At 56.5% G+C, this 18,434-nt stretch overlaps 1 protein-coding gene and 1 non-coding gene across 3 annotated transcripts; one reads left to right on the forward strand and one right to left on the reverse strand.

Annotated features, from left to right (window-relative positions):
- Positions 1-7,926: 7,926 nt before the first annotated feature.
- On the reverse strand, positions 7,927-8,069 carry LOC120361507 (U4 spliceosomal RNA). The gene has a single exon (XR_005577693.1). It is a non-coding gene; the product is annotated as a U4 spliceosomal RNA (small nuclear RNA).
- Positions 8,070-8,489: 420 nt separating this feature from the next.
- On the forward strand, positions 8,490-18,434 carry TSPO (translocator protein). 2 transcript variants are annotated; one of them, XM_074391222.1, is made up of 4 exons: positions 8,490-8,512; positions 14,849-15,059; positions 16,596-16,734; positions 18,000-18,434. In XM_074391222.1, the coding sequence occupies exons 2-4, from the start codon at positions 14,878-14,880 to the stop codon at positions 18,186-18,188; spliced, it is 510 nt and encodes a 169-aa protein (XP_074247323.1). In that variant the 5' UTR covers positions 8,490-8,512; positions 14,849-14,877; the 3' UTR covers positions 18,189-18,434. The 2 variants fall into 2 exon arrangements, with proteins under 2 accessions (XP_074247323.1, XP_039318974.1); XM_039463040.2 differs by lacking the exon at positions 8,490-8,512 and adding an exon at positions 9,317-9,398.

The raw sequence follows: 18,434 nt of genomic DNA on the forward strand, positions 1-18,434 counted from the left end.
CAGAGTGAGGCTCTGTCTTAAAAAAACAAAAACCACAAACCAAAAAAACCCACAAAAATTAGATGGGCACAGTGGTGGGCACCTGTAATCCCAGCTACTAGGGAGGCTGAGGCAGGAGAATCACTTGAACCCAGGAGGTGGAGGTTTCAGTGCTTGAACCCAGGAGGCAGAGGTTTCGGTGAGCCAAGACCGTGCCATTGCACTCCAGCCTGGGCAGCAAAAATGAAACTCTGTCTAAAAAAAAAAAAAAAAAAAAAAAAAAAAACAAAAAAAACAACAACTAAAAACTATATATAAAAGGAGGAGACTCTCAGGTTAAGACGCATAGAGAGAGCACTGCCTCTGGACGCCCATAAATCCACAACAAAGAGATATTTATAGATATAAATCCACAAGGACAGGAAGAACTGGAAAGCGGACCCCCAGCAGCAGAATCTCTGGAAGATGGAAGGCAGACAGGCTGGCATTACCTGACTGAGCTGATCTCAGACCGCTAAATCTCTCCCAGGACTGAGGAAGACCGTGAGCCAATCCTTATACATACAACAGAATCCCGAAAAACTGAAGGCCTGGCGGCAGCAGCTGCTGCTTCTAGATCTAAGGGTGAAAGAAGGCTAAAAGAAAGGGGATTATTTGCAGGTGCCTTTGAGAAACACATCTTTAGGTCCCTCCTGCTCCCTAGCCACTGGGTGATGTCCCTCCCCAGCTTTGGGACCCATCTGGGGTCTCACTGGAAAGGGACAAAGGGTCTCTGTACTGGGCGTGGTGGCACGTGCCTGTAGTCCCAGCTACTCAGGAGGCTGAGGCAGGAGAATCACTTGAACCCGGGAGGCAGAAGTTGCAGTGAGCTGAGATCACACCATTGCGCTCCAGCCTGGGCAACAAGAGTGAAACCCTCTTTAAAAAAAAAGAAAAGAAAAGAAAATTATTGGCTGGGCTCAGTGGCTCACGCCTGTAATCCCAGCACTTTGGGAGGCTGAGGCGGGTGGATCATGAGGTCAGGAGTTCAAGACCAGCCCAGCCAAATTGTTGAAACCCCATCTCTACTAAAAATACAAAAAATTAGCTGGGCATGGTGGCATGTGCCTGTAATCCCAGTTACTTGGGAGGCTGAGGCAGAGAATTGCTTGAACTCAGGAGGCAGAGGCTGCAGCAAGCTGAGATTGTGCCACTGCACTCCAGCCTGGTGACAAAGTGAGACCCTGTCTCAAAAAAAAAAAAAAAAGAAAGAAAATTATTGGCCACAGTGGCTCATCCCTGTAATCCCAGTGATTTGGGAGGCTGACACAGGAGGAACTCTTGAGGCCAGGAGGTCAAGAGCAGCCTGGGCAACATAGTCAGACTGTTTCCTTTTTTCTTCACCAAAAGCAGATGCTTGAAGGACCATGTTTCTACAAAAGGAAAAAAATGTATAGCTGGGTATTGTGGCTCGTGCCTGTAGTTGCAGCTACATGGGAGGCTGTGTTGAGAGAACTGCTTGAGCCATGACTGAATTACTGCACTGCAGCCTGGGCGACAGAGGGAGACCCTGTCTAAACAAACAAACAAACAAACAAACAAACAAAACAGGCAACAGTGAAACTCCGTTTAAAAAAAAAAAGAAAAGAAAAGTTGCCAAGAAAAGGAAGTTATATGGATGCAGCTAGAGGCCATTATCCTAAGCAAATTAATGCAGAAACAAAAAATCAAATGCCACATGTTCTCACTTAGAGCTAAACATGGATGCACATGGACATAAACATGAGAACAACGGGCTGGGCGCGCTGGCTCCCACCGTGGTCGCAGCGACTCGGGGGGCTGAGGCAGGAGAATTGCTTGAACCCGGGAGGCGGAGGTTGCCGTGAGCCCAGATCGAGCCGCTGCACTCCAGCCTGGGTGACAAGAGCAAAACTACATCTCAAAAAAAAAAAAAAAAAAAAAAGACGAAACAATGGACACTGGGAACTCCCAGAGGTGGGAGGGACGGAGGGAGGGAGGCGAGGGTTGAAAAACTGCCTCTTGCTGCTGTGCTCACTCTCTGGGTGACAAGAATCAATTGTGTCCCAAACCTCAGCATCACACAGTATACCCATGTAACTAACAAACCCTGAATCTAAAATAAAAGGCGATAATGGGAAAAAAAAAAAAAAAGACAGCAGGCAAGGTGATTGCCACCTGTAATCCCAGCACTTTGGGAGGCCACAGTGGGCGGATCACCTGAGGTCAGGAGTTCAAGACCAGCCTGACCAACATGGACAAACCTTGTCTCTACTAAAAATACAAAAAGTAGCTGGGCCTGGTGGTGGGCACCTGTAATCCCAGCTATTCAGGAGGCTGAGGCAGGAGAATTGCTTGAACCTGGGAAGCGGAGGTTGCAGTGAGTTGAGATCACACCATTGCACTCCAGCCTGGGCAACAGAGCAAGACTCCTTCTCAAAAAGAAAAAAAAAATGCTATTTAAAAATACAAAAATTAGCCAGATGTGGTGGCACACACCTGTAGTCCCAGCTACTCGGGAGGCTGAGGCAGAAGAATCATTCGAACAGGGGAGGCAGAGGTTGTAGTGAGCTGAGGTTGCACCACTGCGCACTCCAGCCTGGGTGACAGAGTGAGACTCCATCTCAAAAAAAAAAAAAAAAAAAAAGAAAGTAAAGGAAGTTAGAAAACCAGCCCTAGAGGCCCTTCATTCTGAGTAATAGACGTTCCAGAAAGAGAAGCGATTGCTGCATAATACAAATTTGGAAAGAGAAGTGAGAAAATAGAGGGAAGGAAATCAAAGAAATAATCCAACTTCTGAAAAGTAAAGACTGAGCTTCCAGAGAGAGAGGGCCTCTTTTTGTTTTTTTTGAGATGGAGCTTCCCTCTTGTTGCCCAGGCTGGAGTGCAACGGCACCACAATCTTGTGTCTCAGTGCAACCTCTGCCTCCAAGGTTCAAGCGATTCTTGCTTCAGCCTCCTGAGTAGCTGGGATTACAGGCATGCGCCATCACACCCGTCTAGAGACGGGGTTTCTCCATGTTGGTCAGGCTGGTCTCAAACTCCTGACCTCAGGTGATCCGCCCGCCTCGGCCTCCCAAAGTACTGGAATTACAGGCGTGAGCCACCTCGCCCAGCCAGAAAGGGCCTCTTGAGTGCTGGCACTCTGGAGGAAATCAGGCTCACATAATCAGCTGGGTGTGCTGGAGCTCACCTGTAATCCCAGCTACTCAGGGGGCTGAGGCAGAATTGCTTGAGCCTGGGAGGCAAAGGTCAAAGTGAATCAAGATTGTGCCACTGCACTCCCACCTGCGTTACAGAGTGAGACTGTCTTAAAAAAAGAGAAATTAGGCCACATAGAGGAATATCAGTGTGAAATTTCAGAACTCTGATGCCCAGAATCTTAAAAATCTTCCAGGAAGAACAAAACTGATTACACTTATAGGATCCACAGTGTGGCTGAAGCAGGAGGATTGCTTGAGCCCAGGAGTTGAAACAGGCCTGAGCAACACAGTGCCACCCCGTGTCTACAAAAAAATAAAATATACATATAAACACAGGCCGGGCGCGGTGGCTCACACCTGTAATCCCAGCCCTTTGGGAGGCCGAGGCGGACAGATCACAAGGTCAAGAGATCAAGACCATCCGACCAACATGGTAAAACCCTGTCTCTACGAAAAAATACAAAAATTAGCTGGGCATGGTGGTGCATGCCTGTAGTCCCAGCTACTCGGGAGGCTGAGGCAGAAGAATCACAGGTTGCAGTGAGCTGAGATCATGCCACTGCACTCCAGCCTGGCGACAGAGCAAGACTCCATCTCAAAAAATAAATAAATAAATATAAATTTAAAAAATAAAATAATAAAAGCAAACCAAAATCCACCAAAGGCTCCCAAAACAGAATGGCTTCAGCCTGTTTGGCCGCAGTGTGGCAGCTGGCCGACAACATCTTTTTGTGATTCTGAAGGACCACGATAGTCAGCTGAGCATCGCTCCTCCATGGGGTCAGATGCAAGAATTGACTAGCGTTACCTTCTGGGGTCTTTCTCAAGGACTCCTGGAGGGCAGGCTCAGCACAAGCACGGGGAGACCATGAAGGAGGAAGATGTGAAATCCAGGAAGCCAGGATCCATGCAGGAGGGGCGAGGGCATCCTCAGGGGGTGGTGAAGAAAGACCCGGGATGATGTGTGTGCCAGGTTGTGCAGCCTGTCCAGCCGGGAGCAGCATGACTCCAGATGTGTTGAGAGCTGGCATTACCAACATTCCTGCTGCCACGCTGCTCCCTTAAGTACTGACTGCCCAGCGAGCCTGGCCCAGATTCCTGCCTGCACGTGGCTGGTCCCAATCACAGGCTGAGGAAGCCCTGTTCTTGCCCTGCTGCCTGGGTCTGCTGAGGACCCACCTGACAGGCCTCACCCTGCTCCTGACGTCTGAGCACCCTCCTCCTGAGGGCACTGTGAGCTCAGAAGCCAGAGACAGAACAGCTCATGCCCCTGACCATTTCCTGCTGAATGTCCATGCCACAGCTCTGCCCAGCATCCTAACAAGGGAGCCCCACCCACAACCATGCCCTCTGCCTGCCCCAGAGGGGGCTCTTGGCAGTACTCACAGAGGCTGAGCCCAGCCTGTGCCCCAGGCACTCAGCTGAGCTCACCTTCCCAGGAGTCTTCCGGTCTGGCACGGCATCCCTTCTTCCGCAGCCGAGGGTGTGCTGCCTCTCTGCACACATAATACTCAGGGAAACCCACCTGGGTAGGATTCATAAAACTGTAAAGGAAAGCAAGGGTCTGTTCAGCCCAAGTTAAGATAGAGGTGGCCTCCAGGGTAGGGAGGAATCGCTGGGGAGGTCACCAGGGAGCTCCTAGGATGCTGGTAGTGTTCTGGTCATAACCTGGGGAGTGGGGACACCTGGCCTTAATATTACTATAGTGTATACACATGTTTTTGTGTTTTGTTTTTTTTTTTTTGAGACGGAGTTTCGCTCTTGTTACCCAGGCTGGAGTGCAATGGCGCGATCTCGGCTCACCGCAACCTCCACCTCCTGGGTTCAGGCAATTCTCCTGCCTCAGCCTCCTGAGTAGCTGGGATTACAGGCACGTGCCACCATGCCCAGCTAATTTTTTGTATTTTTAGTAGAGACGGGGTTTCACCATGTTGACCGGGATGGTCTTGATCTCTTGACCTCGTGATCCACCTGCCTCCGCCTCCCAAAGTGCTGGGATTACAGGCTTGAGCCACCACGCCCGGCCGTTTTTGTTTTGTTTTGTTTTTTAGACTGAGTCTTGCTCCATCACCCAGGCTGGAGCAGAGGTGTGATCTTGTCTCACTGGAGCTTCCAAGCCTCTTGGGTTCCCACGATTCTCGTGCCTCAGCCTCCCAAGTAGCGGGGATTACAGGTGCCCGCCACTACGCCTGGCTAATTTTTGTATTTTTTGTTTTACCATGTTGGTCATGCTGGTCTCGACCTCCTGACCTTGGGTAATCCACTTGCCTCGGCCTCCCAAAATGCTGGGATGACAGACATGAGCCACTGCACCCAGTCACATGTGTTTTAGATACATTTTTCTTTAGAACATTTCGCAATAAAACAACATAGACTTATGTTTTTTAATGTAGAAAGAGACAGGCAGTGGCTCAAGCCTGTAATCCCAGCACTCTGGGAGGCTGAGGCGGGTGGATCATGAGGTCAAGAGATCGAGACCATCCTGGTCAACATGGTGAAACCCCGTCTCTACTAAAAATACAAAAAATCGCAGGGCGCGGTGGCTCAAGCCTGTAATCGCAGCACTTTGGGAGGCCGAGGCGGGTGGATCACGAGGTCGAGAGATCGAGACCATCCTGGTCAACGTGGTGAAACCCCGTCTCTACTAAAAATACAAAAAATTAGCTGCGCATGGTGGCGCGTGCCTGTAATCCCAGCTACTCAGGAGGCTGAGGCAGGAGAATTGCTTGAACCCAGGAGGCGGAGGTTGCGGTGAGCCGAGATCATGCCATTGCACTCCAGCCTGGGTAACAAGAGCGACACTCTGCCTCAAAAAAAAAAAAAAAAAAAAATACAAAAAATCAGCTGAGCATGGTGGCTCGTGCTTGTAATCCCAGCTACTCGGGAGGCTGAGGCAGGAGAATTGCCTGAACCCAGGAGGCGGAGGTTGCGGTGAGCCAAGATCGCGCCATTGCACTCCAGCCTGGGTAACAAGAGCGAAACTCCGTCTCAAAAAAAAAAAAGAGTTCAAGATCAGCCTGGCCAATGTGGTGAAATCCCGTCTTTATTTTAAAAAATACAAAAATTAGCCAGGCATGGTAATGTGCACCTATAATCCCAGCTATTCAGGAGGCTGAGGCAGGAGAATTGCTTAAACCCGGCAGGCGGAGGTTGCAGTGAGCTGACATTGCACCACTCCATTCCAGTCTGGGTGACAGAGCAAGACCCTATCTAAAAAAAAAAAAAAAAAAAAAAAAAAAAAAAAATAGGCCATGGCTGCACATGCCTATAGTCCCAGCTGCTGGGGGACTGAGGTAGGAGAATTGCTTGAACTCAGGCTGCACTGAGCCATGATTGTGTCACTATACTACAACCTGGGAGACAAAATAAAACCCTGTCTCAAAAAAAAAAAAAAAAAAAAAAAGGCCTGGACATGGTGGCTTATGCCTGTCATCCCAGCACTTCGGGAGGCCAAGGCAGGCAGATCATCTGAGGTCAGGAGTTTGAGACCAGTCTGGCCAACATGGTGAAACTGCATCTCTACTAAAAGTACAAAAGTTAGCCAGTAGTGGTGGCGCGTGCCTGTAATCCCAGCTACTTGGGAGGCTGAGGCAGGAGAACTGCTTGAACCCGGGAGGCAGAGGTTGCAGTGAGCAGAGATCAAGCCACTGCACTCTAGCCTGGGCGACAGTGCAGGACTCCATCTTAAACATTTTAAAAAAAGACAAAAAAAAGGCACAGAGGTAGGACTGGGAACAGTCAGCTTGACTTCAGCTTGGCGGGGCCTCTAGTGTCAGGCTAAATCTTTGATCGGATTTCAAGGCCATGGGAGCCACAGCGTGTCCTGAGCAGAGGAGAGGTGTGGAGCAGCAGGAAGGGACAAGGCGGGAACTGGGGGCCAGCTGAGGACCAAGTAGGGGCTGTGGGTGCTGCCCAGGAAAGAGACAAAGCCTCAGGCTCAGATGGGGTCCGTAGGGATGGAGAAGTCACGGAGAGGCTGCCAGGTACAGCAGGACAGGGCGCCCTTACCTGCATCCAGGCCGGCAGCGTGAATCCCCCGGAGGTACCTCCCTCTGACCTGCAGTGTTCTCGTCTGTGAGTGGGGAGTGAACTTCCTCAGGACAAAGGCCTTGTGTGTTTGTCTCAGCCCCTCCCTTTGGCCTTGGCATGCAGCTGGTATTTGGGGACAGAAAACCCTGCCCCCCAGGGTTCCCCCATGGGCCTAGAGTCCTGCAGGCAGGAGGAGCAAGGCTGGGAGGAAGCCGCTGGGCCTGCTCCCCCGGGGGCTTCTAGGGAAGGAGAGTTTGCTGCTCCAGCCACACCTGTGGCAGCGCCTTGCCGGAAGCCGGGAGTGCTGGCTTTTCACCTCCCAGCCGGAGGTGTGGTGAGGCCCTCCTGTGGGGGCAGCAGGTGCAGAGCCTAGGGCCGTAATCATCTAGGGGCGCACGAAATGTTTTCATTTCTTTTAAATCAGAGGAAATTAAACATATGGGAAAAGGCATAAGAAAATTTTAAAATGTTGTGAAATTTAATAAAAAATGAGAAGCACACACACACAAAAAAAAAAAAAAAAAGAAGGAATTTTTGTTTTTTGAGACAGAGTCTCGCTCTTGTTGCCCTGGAGTGCAGTGGCGTGATCTCCGTCCCCTGTAACCACTGCCTCCCGGATTCAAGTGATTCTCCTGCCTTAGTCTCCCTAGTAGCTGGGATTGCAGGTGCCCACCAACACGCCTAGCTGATTTTTGTATATATATATTTTTAAATTCAGTCTCCGTCGAGACTGTCGAAAATTGCCAGTGCCGACGACTATATTTCAAGTCGTCATGGCGGGTGTTGGGAAAAGTTTACAATGAGCAGTAATTGCGGCTTGGATAAACCTCACTGGCTACAATGCTGCCACTGCCCAAAGCTTTTTGTATTTTTAGTACAGACGGAGTTTCACCAATTTGACCAGGCTGGTCTTGAACTCCTGGCCTCAGGTGATCCACCCACCTCCGCCTCCCAAAGTGCTGGGATTGCAGGCGTGAGCCACTGTACCCTGCTTAAAAGGAATTTTTAAAAAGAAAAAAGAAAGAAAAAAAGAAAAAAACCCAGAAGAAAAAGATGAATAGAACTGATCCTGGGTTATCCTTGGGTTTAGGCCAACAGAGTTAAAAACAGAATATGTATGTCTGTTTTGTAATGGAGGAAGAGGCCCCGGCAAAAGCACCAGGTCTTGGGAAAGCCACGCTGCAGCCCGGCTGGTCACCAGGGAGGCTCCTGGCCTCGGGGGAGAAGCAGCCTCATCTCTCCCTGGCCCCCGCGTGATCAGTTTGGGCCAGTGCGGCCGGTCGGGGCCGAGGGGTGCTGCCAGGGTGAGTGGCCGGAGGGGGCAGGGGCGGCCCCGGGCTGCGGCGAGGCAGTGCCAAGGGCCTGCGGCTGGACATGCCCTGCGCGGGGGCGGGCCCGGCAGCCGGAGGCCGCCTCCCCTCACTGGGCACCGCGCACCCGAGGGGTGTCCCGCCTTCATCACCGCGGAGCGGCCTCATCAGCCCCCCGACTCGGTGCCCATTTTACATTTGAGGAGATGGAGGCGCAGAGAACCAGCCGGAAAGTGGCCGGGCCCGGACTGAGGCTGCGGCGCGGCCTCCGCGTCCTGGGCCGACAGCTCTAGGCACTGGGGTGCTCCGGACACGGGGCCGGGGCTGCCGGGCAGGGGGGCGCTCGGGGTCTCGGCCTCGGGAGAGGCCGTCGCTCCCCCGGGGACAGACGGGAAGAGTGAGGCGGGCAGAGCTGAGGAGCCACCGGAGGCGGACACGCGGCGGCGGCGTCGGGGCCGGCTCGGGCCGGGCGGCGGCCCCCGGTCACCGTCGGGACGAGGAGAAGCCGAGAGGCTCGCTCGCGGCCCGGGGGAGAGGTGGCTTGGAGGAGTGAGCTCCCCGTCCCGCGGGGGAGCCAAGGGGCTCGCGGCCCGGGGCGGGGCGGGGCCTGGCGGCGTGAAGGGCGGGGCCCGGCGGCCGGGAGGGGCGGGGCCAGGCGGGGCGGGGCGGGGCCTGCTGGGAAGCGGCCGGGAGGGGCGGGGCCTGGCGGCGGGGAGGAGAGGGGAGGGGCGGGGCGGGGAGCGGGGGCGGGGCGGGAGCGGGGGGCGGGGCGGGGCGGGGCGGGGCGGGGCGGGGCGGAGAGGGGCGGGGCGGGCCCCGGGTGGCGGCCCCGCTGACTTCTGCCAGGCAGTGCCCTTCCCGGAGCGTGCCCTCGCCGCTGGTGAGTGAGGACGGGACCCGGCGTGGGCAGCGGGAAATGGGGCCCGCACGGGTGCGACTCCGACAGCGCCGCGGGATAGAGGGAAACTGAGGCCGGAGCCGTGGACCGGATACCCGAGGGGGCGGCCCGGGGCAGCACTCGGGGCTCGGCTACCGGGTCAGGGGCGGGAGCGGCGGGCAGCCGGGGCTCCTGCGCGGGCGGCCTCCGGCCGGGGGCTCGGGAGGGGAAACTGGGGCAGCCCCCCCGCCCCGCCCCGTCCCGCTCCCGGAGGCGCGGCTGCTCCCAGGAAGCGCGGTCCCAGGACTGGCAGATGCCCCCTCTCCCGCCCCTTCCGCGGCTGGGCGGTCCCGGCGGAGCTCCCTTGAGGGTCTCAGAGTGTCCGGGAGACCTCGGGCTCCTGATCCCCGAGACGTCCCGTTTCACAGAGGAGGAGGAAGCTCCGATCGGGAGGGTGTTTTTGCCCACGGCCGTTACATGCCCCTTGTCCCTGGATTCCCGGTGCGGGGCCCACGTGCGCTGCAGCCTGGACGGAGCTTCCTGTGAGCCGAGCAGCCTCCGGGACCTGTCTGCTCCCCTTGGCCCTTGCAAAGAAACGGGAGCCCGGGTGGGAGAAGCGGGCACTTCCTGATGTGAACACGCTGCTCCTGCGGGCAGCCTCCAGAGGCCATGCCCGGCGCGGGCTTGGAGCCCCTCTGGCCAACCTGCCATGGCCTGGCCATACCCGGTACCAGCCATGTGCCCTGGGCTGGGTGGCAGGAGAGACAGGACTTGAGGCTGTCCCAGCATGGCCTCAGGCAGGGCGAAGACATCAGGGGTGGTGCTGTACAGGAAGCCACGGCTCAGCTCGCCTGGCACACAGCAGGCCCTGCCCCTAAAGGCCTGCTGCCAGCACATGGGCGAGGCCCGGCGTTGGTGGAGTCAGTGGGGCCTGCACAGGGCAGCCTGAGGCAGGTTTCCACTGGCGGTGAAAGGGGGTCGTGTAACAAGGGCAGGAGAGCCAGTCTCAGCCCAGCAGGGGCAGACGGCCCCCGAGTCTCCACCTGACTGCTGGCAGCCCCGCAGGGAAGCTCTTCAGGAATCCTGGGCCCCCAGGGGAGAGCTGGAAACTGGGGGAAACTGAGGTTTACCAAGGAAGTATTGTCCAGAGTTACGCAGCTGGCATGGTGGAGCCACGGCCTGGACCAGTGCAGTCTGATCCCAGCCTGCCTCCTCCACTGTGCCCTGAGGGCCACTTTCTTTCCTGGGTGTGTGTGTGTGTGTGTGTGTGTGTCCTGTCACGTGTACACACCTGTGCCTGCCATGAGGCACGATGTCTGGCTGGATTTACCAGAAACGATTGACAGTGGGTTCTCCAGGGGGGTGAGGGGCTTGGGCTGACAGGAGGGAGCCGACTTCTCACTTTGGCTTTTTCGCCATTTCATTTTTGAATCTGTTTTGTTTTGTTTCATTTTTTTTTTTTTTTTTTTTTTTTTTTTTTTGAGACAGGGTCTCACTCCGGTAGGCAGGCTGGAGTGTGGCGATGCAGTCACAGCTCACTGCAGTCCCCTGGGCTCAAGCGATCCTCCGCCTTGGCCACCAAAGTGCTGGGATTACGGGCACGAGCCACTGTTCCTGGCTTATGTTTTCTTTACTTTCAACTGGGCAAATGATGCCTGGATGCGCTCTCTTTGTTTAAAACAGTAGGCTTTTTAATTTTTAACCACTAGACTACTAAGGAAGTCATTCTTAATTTCTTCTTTATTTTTATTCATGTCTATTTTTGAGACAGTGTCTCGCTCCATTGCCCAGGCTGGAGCGCAGTGGTGCGATCGGGGCTCACTGCAACCTCCGCCTCCTGAGTTGAAGTGATTCTCCTGCCCTCAGCCCGGCTAATTTTTGTCTTTTTAGTAGAGACAGGGTTTCACTCTGTTGGCCAGGCTGGTTCTTTATTTTTTACTAAAAATCATTTTAACCCCTGAACCTTGAAGGAAAGGGAAGCACTCTTTTTTAACAGAACCAATTCCCCCTGGATGCCCCACCCTCACGCCACCCTCTCCCAGGCCACCCGATGGCCGGGCTGGCTGTGAAGTTTTCCAGACCTGTGGGCTGTTGCACTCGTTACTTTCGTAATGAAAAATTCGCACAAAGGTTATGATGAGGACGGTTAGACATGAGTCATTGAAAAAAAGCCTGAAAACACGTCCCTGGGACAGTGGTGGCTTCGCTGGAAAGACAGGGCTCAGGGGAGCTGCGTGTAGCTAGGGTAGGGGGATCAAAGAAGGGGCACATTCCTTGTTCTGTTTCTGGGTCACCTTCTTTTTATTTTTGAGATGGAGTCTCATTCTGTCACCCAGGCTGGAGTGCAGTGGTGCGATCTCGGCTCACTGCAGCCTCCGCCTCCTGGGTTCAAGTAACTCTTCTGCCTCAGCCTCCTGAGTTGCTGGGATTACAGGCGTGTGCCACCACACTGGGCTAATTTTTGTATTTTTAGTAGAGATGGAGTTTCACCACGTTGGCCAGCCTGGTCTCAAACTCCTGACCTGAGGTGATCCACCCGCCTCAGCCTCCCAAAGTGCTGGGATTACAGGCGGGAGCCGCCGTGCCCGGTCTTCTGGGTCACCTTCTATAGGGAGGTGTCTGAGAACAGAAAGACACCTTGAAACCCACTGGCTCAACTACCACCTCACAGGTGGGGACACGGAGGCCCTGGAGATGAGATCCCTTGGGACAGTGACAGGTCTGGTCCAAAGCCCCAGTGCAACCACAGGAAAACCTGGAGGGGACGGTTCTCCACAACGAATGCCCCCCCTCAGAGCACTCTCCAAAAGCACCGAGGTCACGACAGGCGAGGAACCATGAGGAAAACGTCGGCGCCTGCACGAGAGGAAGGCGAAGAACCGCCGAGCTCCGCGTGGGGCCCCGGGTGGGATCCCGGGGCAGGCAGAACTCACCAGTGGGAACCTGGTGGATTTCAGGAAAGGGCCCTGGTCCGTGTCCTGCCAATGCTCACTTCCTGGTTTGGACAACCGCACTCTTAGGGGAGCCTGGGTGAAGGGCATATGGGGGCTGTGTGCTACTTTTGTTACTTGTCTCGAAATCTGAAATTAGTCCAGGCGCAGAGGCTCCCACCTGTAATTCCAGCACTTTGAGAGGCCTTGATGGGAGGATCTCGAGCCCAGGGGTGAAAAACCAGCCTGGACAACAGAGCGAGACCCCGTCTGTACTGTGTCCTATCAAGGGGTTCTGGATGTCCATGTGTCTCATGCTGGTGGCATTATCCTTGCTCACCTGGACAGGGCCATCAGTGTGGGGCAGGTGGGCCTCCACGGGGCACATCCTGGGAAAAGGCACCTACGGGCACCCTAGGCTTGGCTCGTTTCCAGCGGAGGCTGCACGTGGTTCCTTATGGTTCCCGCACAATGTCACTCAGCTGTGGACTCACGCAGACTCCAGCAGAGCCGTGGTTATGTCTCGGTTGCCCAGAGGAGCAGCAGGCTGAGCTGGCCCGGGCTTGGCCGAGGGGACGTAGTGGGAGGCTGAGCTGGGAGGTGCTCCCAGCACTGCAGTCCGGAGCTCCACACCCACTTAGTGGTGGTGCAGGGCCACTGCCGGGAAGGCGGCCTTTCCTGTGTGTCGTGACATCAGACCCCACCCCCACCTCATGAGCACGTGTGCCCTGGAGGCTGGAGGGCGGGGCAGGTGGGAGAGGGAGGGAGAACACAGGAACATTTGTTGCGGGACCTAGGTCACATGCTCAGCCCCCAAGAACGTCTATCCTTACTGCCCATCTGTACAGCGACCTTGGGGGATGGGGTGCCTGTCCCCATTCAACAGGTGGGAAAACTGAGGTCCAGGGAAGGGAGTGAGTCATAGTCAGTGGTAGCACCAGACTCTGCTGGATGCCTGACACTCGGATTGTTCCTTTAAAATAGGTCGGGCGCGGTGGCTCACACCTGTCATCCCAGCACTTTGGGAGGCTGAGGAGGCTGAATCACTTGAGGTCAGGAGTTTGAGACCAGCCTGACCAACAGGGTGAAACCCCGTCTCTACTAAAGTACAAAAATTAGCTGGGTGGGGTTGCACCTGCCTGTAATCCCAGCTGCTCGGGAGGCTGAGATGGGAGAATCAATTGAACCTGGGAGGCGGAGGTTGCGGCGAGCTGAGATGGCGCCACTGCACTCCAGCCTGGGGAACAGAGCACGATTCCATCTCAGACAAAATGCACACCTATGGTACCCACTTTTTGCCCAGATTGGGGTCATTCTGTAGTCAGTGTTACATTCTGCTGTCTTCATGTTACATTGAGAACAACTTCCTCATCACTAAAAAGCCTTCAGAAGCTTGTTCTGCGGGGCGGCCAGTCTAATGGTCCCTGGCTGCTGGGCACGGAGGCTGCTTCTGTGCTCACACGGCTCCATGGATTCCAGGCCAGCGGCTGCCCCTTCTCCCTGGGGCTGGCTTTGCCCTTTGCCCCAGCACAGTCTCTGCGGACCCCCGCCTCCCCCAGCTCGGCTGCCTCCGTGTCCTCCAGACTGCCTGTCTCCTGCGTTCCTCTGGGGTGAAAGCACTTACTGTCCTTCCCGTGGCATCTCTCCTGGTCAGGGGTCCATTTCTGAGATCCAGGCTCCCTCAGCCCCAGTCCGTGCCCTCTCAGGGCCTCCCCGACCCCGTGCCCCCGGGTCCTGGCCCTCGCCCCAGCAGGCCTTGCTGCAAGTTGGCTGAACTGAATTGGGTTGTGTCTCAGACGAGCACACACCACCTGATTCTCCACCTAGAGTCGGAGCGAGTGGGAGCCTCGCCTTCGTTTTTGACGAGGTCAGGGTGGGAGCCGCGTTACCACCGGGGCAGTGCGCTGTGGCCCCAGGCGGGCTGCTCTGTCTCTGCTGCATGGGGAAGGGGCAGGGGTTTTAGTGGGGTCCCCTCCTTGCCGCTGTGCACTGAGCTGTGCTCAAGGTAGGTGAGCATTGATATCCTGCCCTGAGGGGGAAACTGAGGCCCCAAGTTGGTGTGATTTGCCTGAGGTCACAGTGAGGCAGTGAGGAAAGGGATTTGAGCCAAATTCTGATGCCAGTCACCGAATGAATGAGTGAATGAATGAATGATGAATGTGAAGTGCTGGAATGTAAACCACTGGGTTGGCTGGGACTTGGCCCAGGGAGGTAGGCTGGGAAGGCTTCTTGGCAGAGGGGACCCAAACTGGCCTTGAGGGAGGCAGCAGAGAGGAGGGGTCATGCCGGGAGACCCAAGGTTGACGTAGGGTGGGCAGGGGTGAGGCCAGGCAGCTGGGGCAGGGAGCAGGGCCGGAAATCTGTTCACTCAGCCACGCCTGCCCTGCACGTCTGTCTCTGTGCCTCCCGATCAGCTGACTGGTTGATCTGTGGGTGACAGGCGTTTTGGGGATGCTGGAGGAGACGCAGGCCTGACCCTGTGGCCTCCTGAATGTGCTCACCCAGCCCTGTCTTCTCTTTCAGAGCTCCCTGGAACAGCAGCTGCACCAGCCATGGCCCCTCCCTGGGTGCCCGCCGTGGGCTTCACACTGGCACCCAGCCTGGGGTGCTTTGTGGGCTCCCACTTTGTCCATGGCGAGGGTCTCCGCTGGTATGGCACCCTGCAGACACCCTCGTGGCACCCACCCCACTGGATGCTGGGCCCTGTCTGGGGCACGCTTTACTCGGCCATGGGGTAGGTGGGCATGCGTGCCAGCCTGGGGATGAGCCCGGCCCTTTGCAAAGAGAGGCCTGCCCAGGACAGAGGGCCTCCTCCAGGCGGGCCCCGGGCCACAGCACGGTTTCCCCAGCCACGTTTGGCAAGCCAGGGTGGGGAAGCTGCGGGCCTGTAGATTGCACAACTCAACTCTCTCCTCCTGGGCCCCTGGGAGGGGCGGGTCGGCTGCTCACCCCACCCGGGCATCCCTGCCGTGGTCACAGCTCCAGACGGAGGCCTGTGGTGTGCGAAGGGTGGGCGTGGCGGCGGCATGGACGGCCCCCGGGGCAGCTCCTTTGTTGAACTCCTGCCCGTCTCATTGCTACTCAACGCCCCCCATGATAAGGGGCCTCCCAAGGACTCAGGGCTGGCAAGTGCGGACTTCCCACGGCCGGCTTCAGGCTCGGTCCGGCCCGAGCCCCGGGACTGGACCGGGGAGTTCCATCGGGGAAGGGTGCGCTGGGAGGGCGCAGGGCGCCCCTGGTGGCTGTGGCTGAGAACTGCACCCAGGGGGTGTGGTCAGCTCCCCACCCTCCTTCTGGAATGTTCCCTGCATCCCGGTTCTGTGCCAGCCCAGTGCAGGGCGGGGAGGCAGGTGCCAGGCCAGGTGCCCGGCTCTGATGGGAATAAGGCCCTGGAACCTGGGTGTCACCTGGGCCCTACCCCTCCCGGCCCAGGCCCTGCCCAGACAGGCTCCCCACACCCGCTTGGCCTTCCTACTCCACCAGCCTCTCTTCGGGGGAACGTTTTGGGGCTCCCAGTGGCTCTGGATAAGGTAAACCCCTTGTTAGTGGCTGAGCGCCTGGGCTCTGGCCCTGGCCATCCTGACTTATTCACTGAGGACCTGCCAAGAGATGTCACCTCACCGCCCTGTGCCTCAGTTTCCCGTGTAAAGGGGGTGCTGCCACTGCTTGCCTTACGGCATTGTCACGAGGATGAAATGAGTGAACGCTTGGGAAGTGCTAGGGCTGGCTCCTGTGACTGCTGGAGGGCGTCGGCTACTATTCCTGGGATTTTCGTTGCCCTGTGTTAATACCTCCCGTGACCAGGACTCCCCCACACCCCTGGACCTTACCCTGCAGTCACACAGACTGACTCAGGGTCTCACATCTGCCCCAAAGCCTTTGCATGTCCGGTTTTCTCCCTTAGAAAACTCCTATTCATCCTCTAGCCCAGCCCAAATGCCCCGACTTCCATGCAGTGCCCTGGCCAAGAGCCTCCCCTCTACCTGCTCACACCATGTGCTTCCCCTTCACAGCAGTGACAGTGATCATAATGGCAGGTATTTACTGAGTGTCCTATACGCTGCGTACCCCATGAAGCACTGCCAATGTGCTAACTACAATCCCTAGAGCAACCCTATGAAAAACGAAGGGCCAGAGAGGTCAAGCAACTTCCCTGAGATCGCACCGCAGTCCGTGTCAGGTCACGCCGGAGCCATCACTGTGTCACCTGGAGGTGGGCAAGGCTCCTGGCTTGTTTCCTAATGGTGCTCTGAACTGTGGCCCGTTTCAGGTATGGCTCCTACCTGGTCTGGAAAGAGCTGGGAGGCTTCACGGAGGAGGCGGTGGTTCCCCTGGGCCTCTACACCGGGCAGCTGGCCCTGAACTGGGCATGGCCCCCCATCTTCTTTGGTGCCCGACAAATGGGCTGGGTAAGTGTGGCCACGGCCTGTGTCCCTGATGCCCGGATCTGACACTTGGAGGACGTGTGGCATCACACATGACACAGGGTCAGTGTCTCTAGGTGGAGCCAGGGGAGGCGAGAGCCCACGTCCTGGAGCCTCCCTTCCACGGACTCTCCTCCAGTGAGGGGCGCTACGAAGGCAGAAGGGGTTGCAGGCGTGGGTTTAGGGGCCACTGTGCAGGAAAACCCACGTGATGCCTAGTACTGTGTGGCGGACCCTCAGAGGCAGCAGGCTGGACACTGGCTCCTCTCTATGACAGCTCTTTTTTATTTATTTATTTATTTATTTATTTTTTGAGGTGGAGTTTCGCTCTTGTTGCCCAGGCTGGAGTGCAATGGCGCGATCTCGGCTCACCGCAACCTCCGCCTCCTGGGTTCAGGCAATTCTCCTGCCTCAGCCTCCTGAGTAGCTGGGATGACAGGCACGTGCCACCATGCCCAGCTAATTTTTTGTATTTTTAGTAGAGACGGGGTTTCACCATGTTGACCAGGATGGTCTCGATCTCTCGACCTCGTGATCCACCCGCCTCGGCCTCCCAAAGTGCTGGGATTACAGGCGTGAGCCACCGCGCCCGGCTAGCTCTTTGTTTTTTTGAGACCGAGTCTCTCTCTGTCACCCAGGCTGGAGTGCAGTGGTGTGATCCCAGTTCACTGCAGCCTCCACCTCCTGGGCTCAAGCAATCCTCCCGCCTCAGCCTCCCAAGTAGCTGGGACTATAGGCGTGCACCATGGTGCTGGACTAATTTTTAAACTTTCTGTAGAGACAGGGGTCTTGCTTTGTTGTCCAGGCTAGTCTTGAACTCCTGGCCTCAAAGGATCCTCCTGCCTCAGCCTCCCAGACTGTTGGGATTACAGGCGTGAGCCACTGCGCCCGGCCAGTAGCCAGTTTTTGTCTGGGCCCTGTAGTAGTGACACTGGGAGGTCAAGGCTGCCCTCAGTGAAGACTCTGAGCTCAGAGAGGGGAGGGAACGTGCAAGGCCTCCCAAGCCACCAGCGCACCCCTGAAGGAGCCGAGTTCACTTCAGACAAGTCATGTGCACCCCACACATGGCCCGAGTCAGGCGGGATGAATGTTCCCATTTTACAGATGAGGAAACTGAGGCTGAGACGAGAGAGGGGCTTGGCTGGGTCTCTCAAGGGTGGAGTGGGGGTGAGCGAGGCTCCCGACTCCCACGCACTTGGCTGGACGTGGTGCCTCAGGCCTCCCTGTCCTTCCTCCCCCAATCTCTGCAGGCCCTGGTGGATCTCCTGCTGGTGAGTGGCGTGGCCGCAGCCACCACCGTGTCCTGGCACCGGGTGAGCCCACTGGCTGCCCGCCTGCTCTACCCCTACCTGGCCTGGCTGGCCTTTGCGACCACACTCAACTACCGCATATGGCAGGACAACCGCGGCCGGCGTGGGGGCCGGCGGCTGCCCGAGTGAGCGTCCCGCCCGCCAGGGCCTGCAGCAGCACCAGCAGGTCCCATCAGAGGTGGCGGCCGTCACGCTCTCACGACCACTGGGCCTGGTACTCTGTCCCGGTCTGGGTGCGCGGGGTCAGCAGTGGCTTCAGGGGCGGCCTGGCCTCAGCCCTCACCCGGGAGCAGCGTCCTGCGCTTTCTGCGTGCTCGGACCGTGTTCTCAGAACATGGAATTTTATAAGCCAAATAAAGTTTTAACCTCCTCTGC

This window comes from Saimiri boliviensis, chromosome 21 (genome assembly GCF_048565385.1).
Source record: "Saimiri boliviensis isolate mSaiBol1 chromosome 21, mSaiBol1.pri, whole genome shotgun sequence".
NCBI lineage: Eukaryota > Metazoa > Chordata > Mammalia > Primates > Cebidae > Saimiri > Saimiri boliviensis.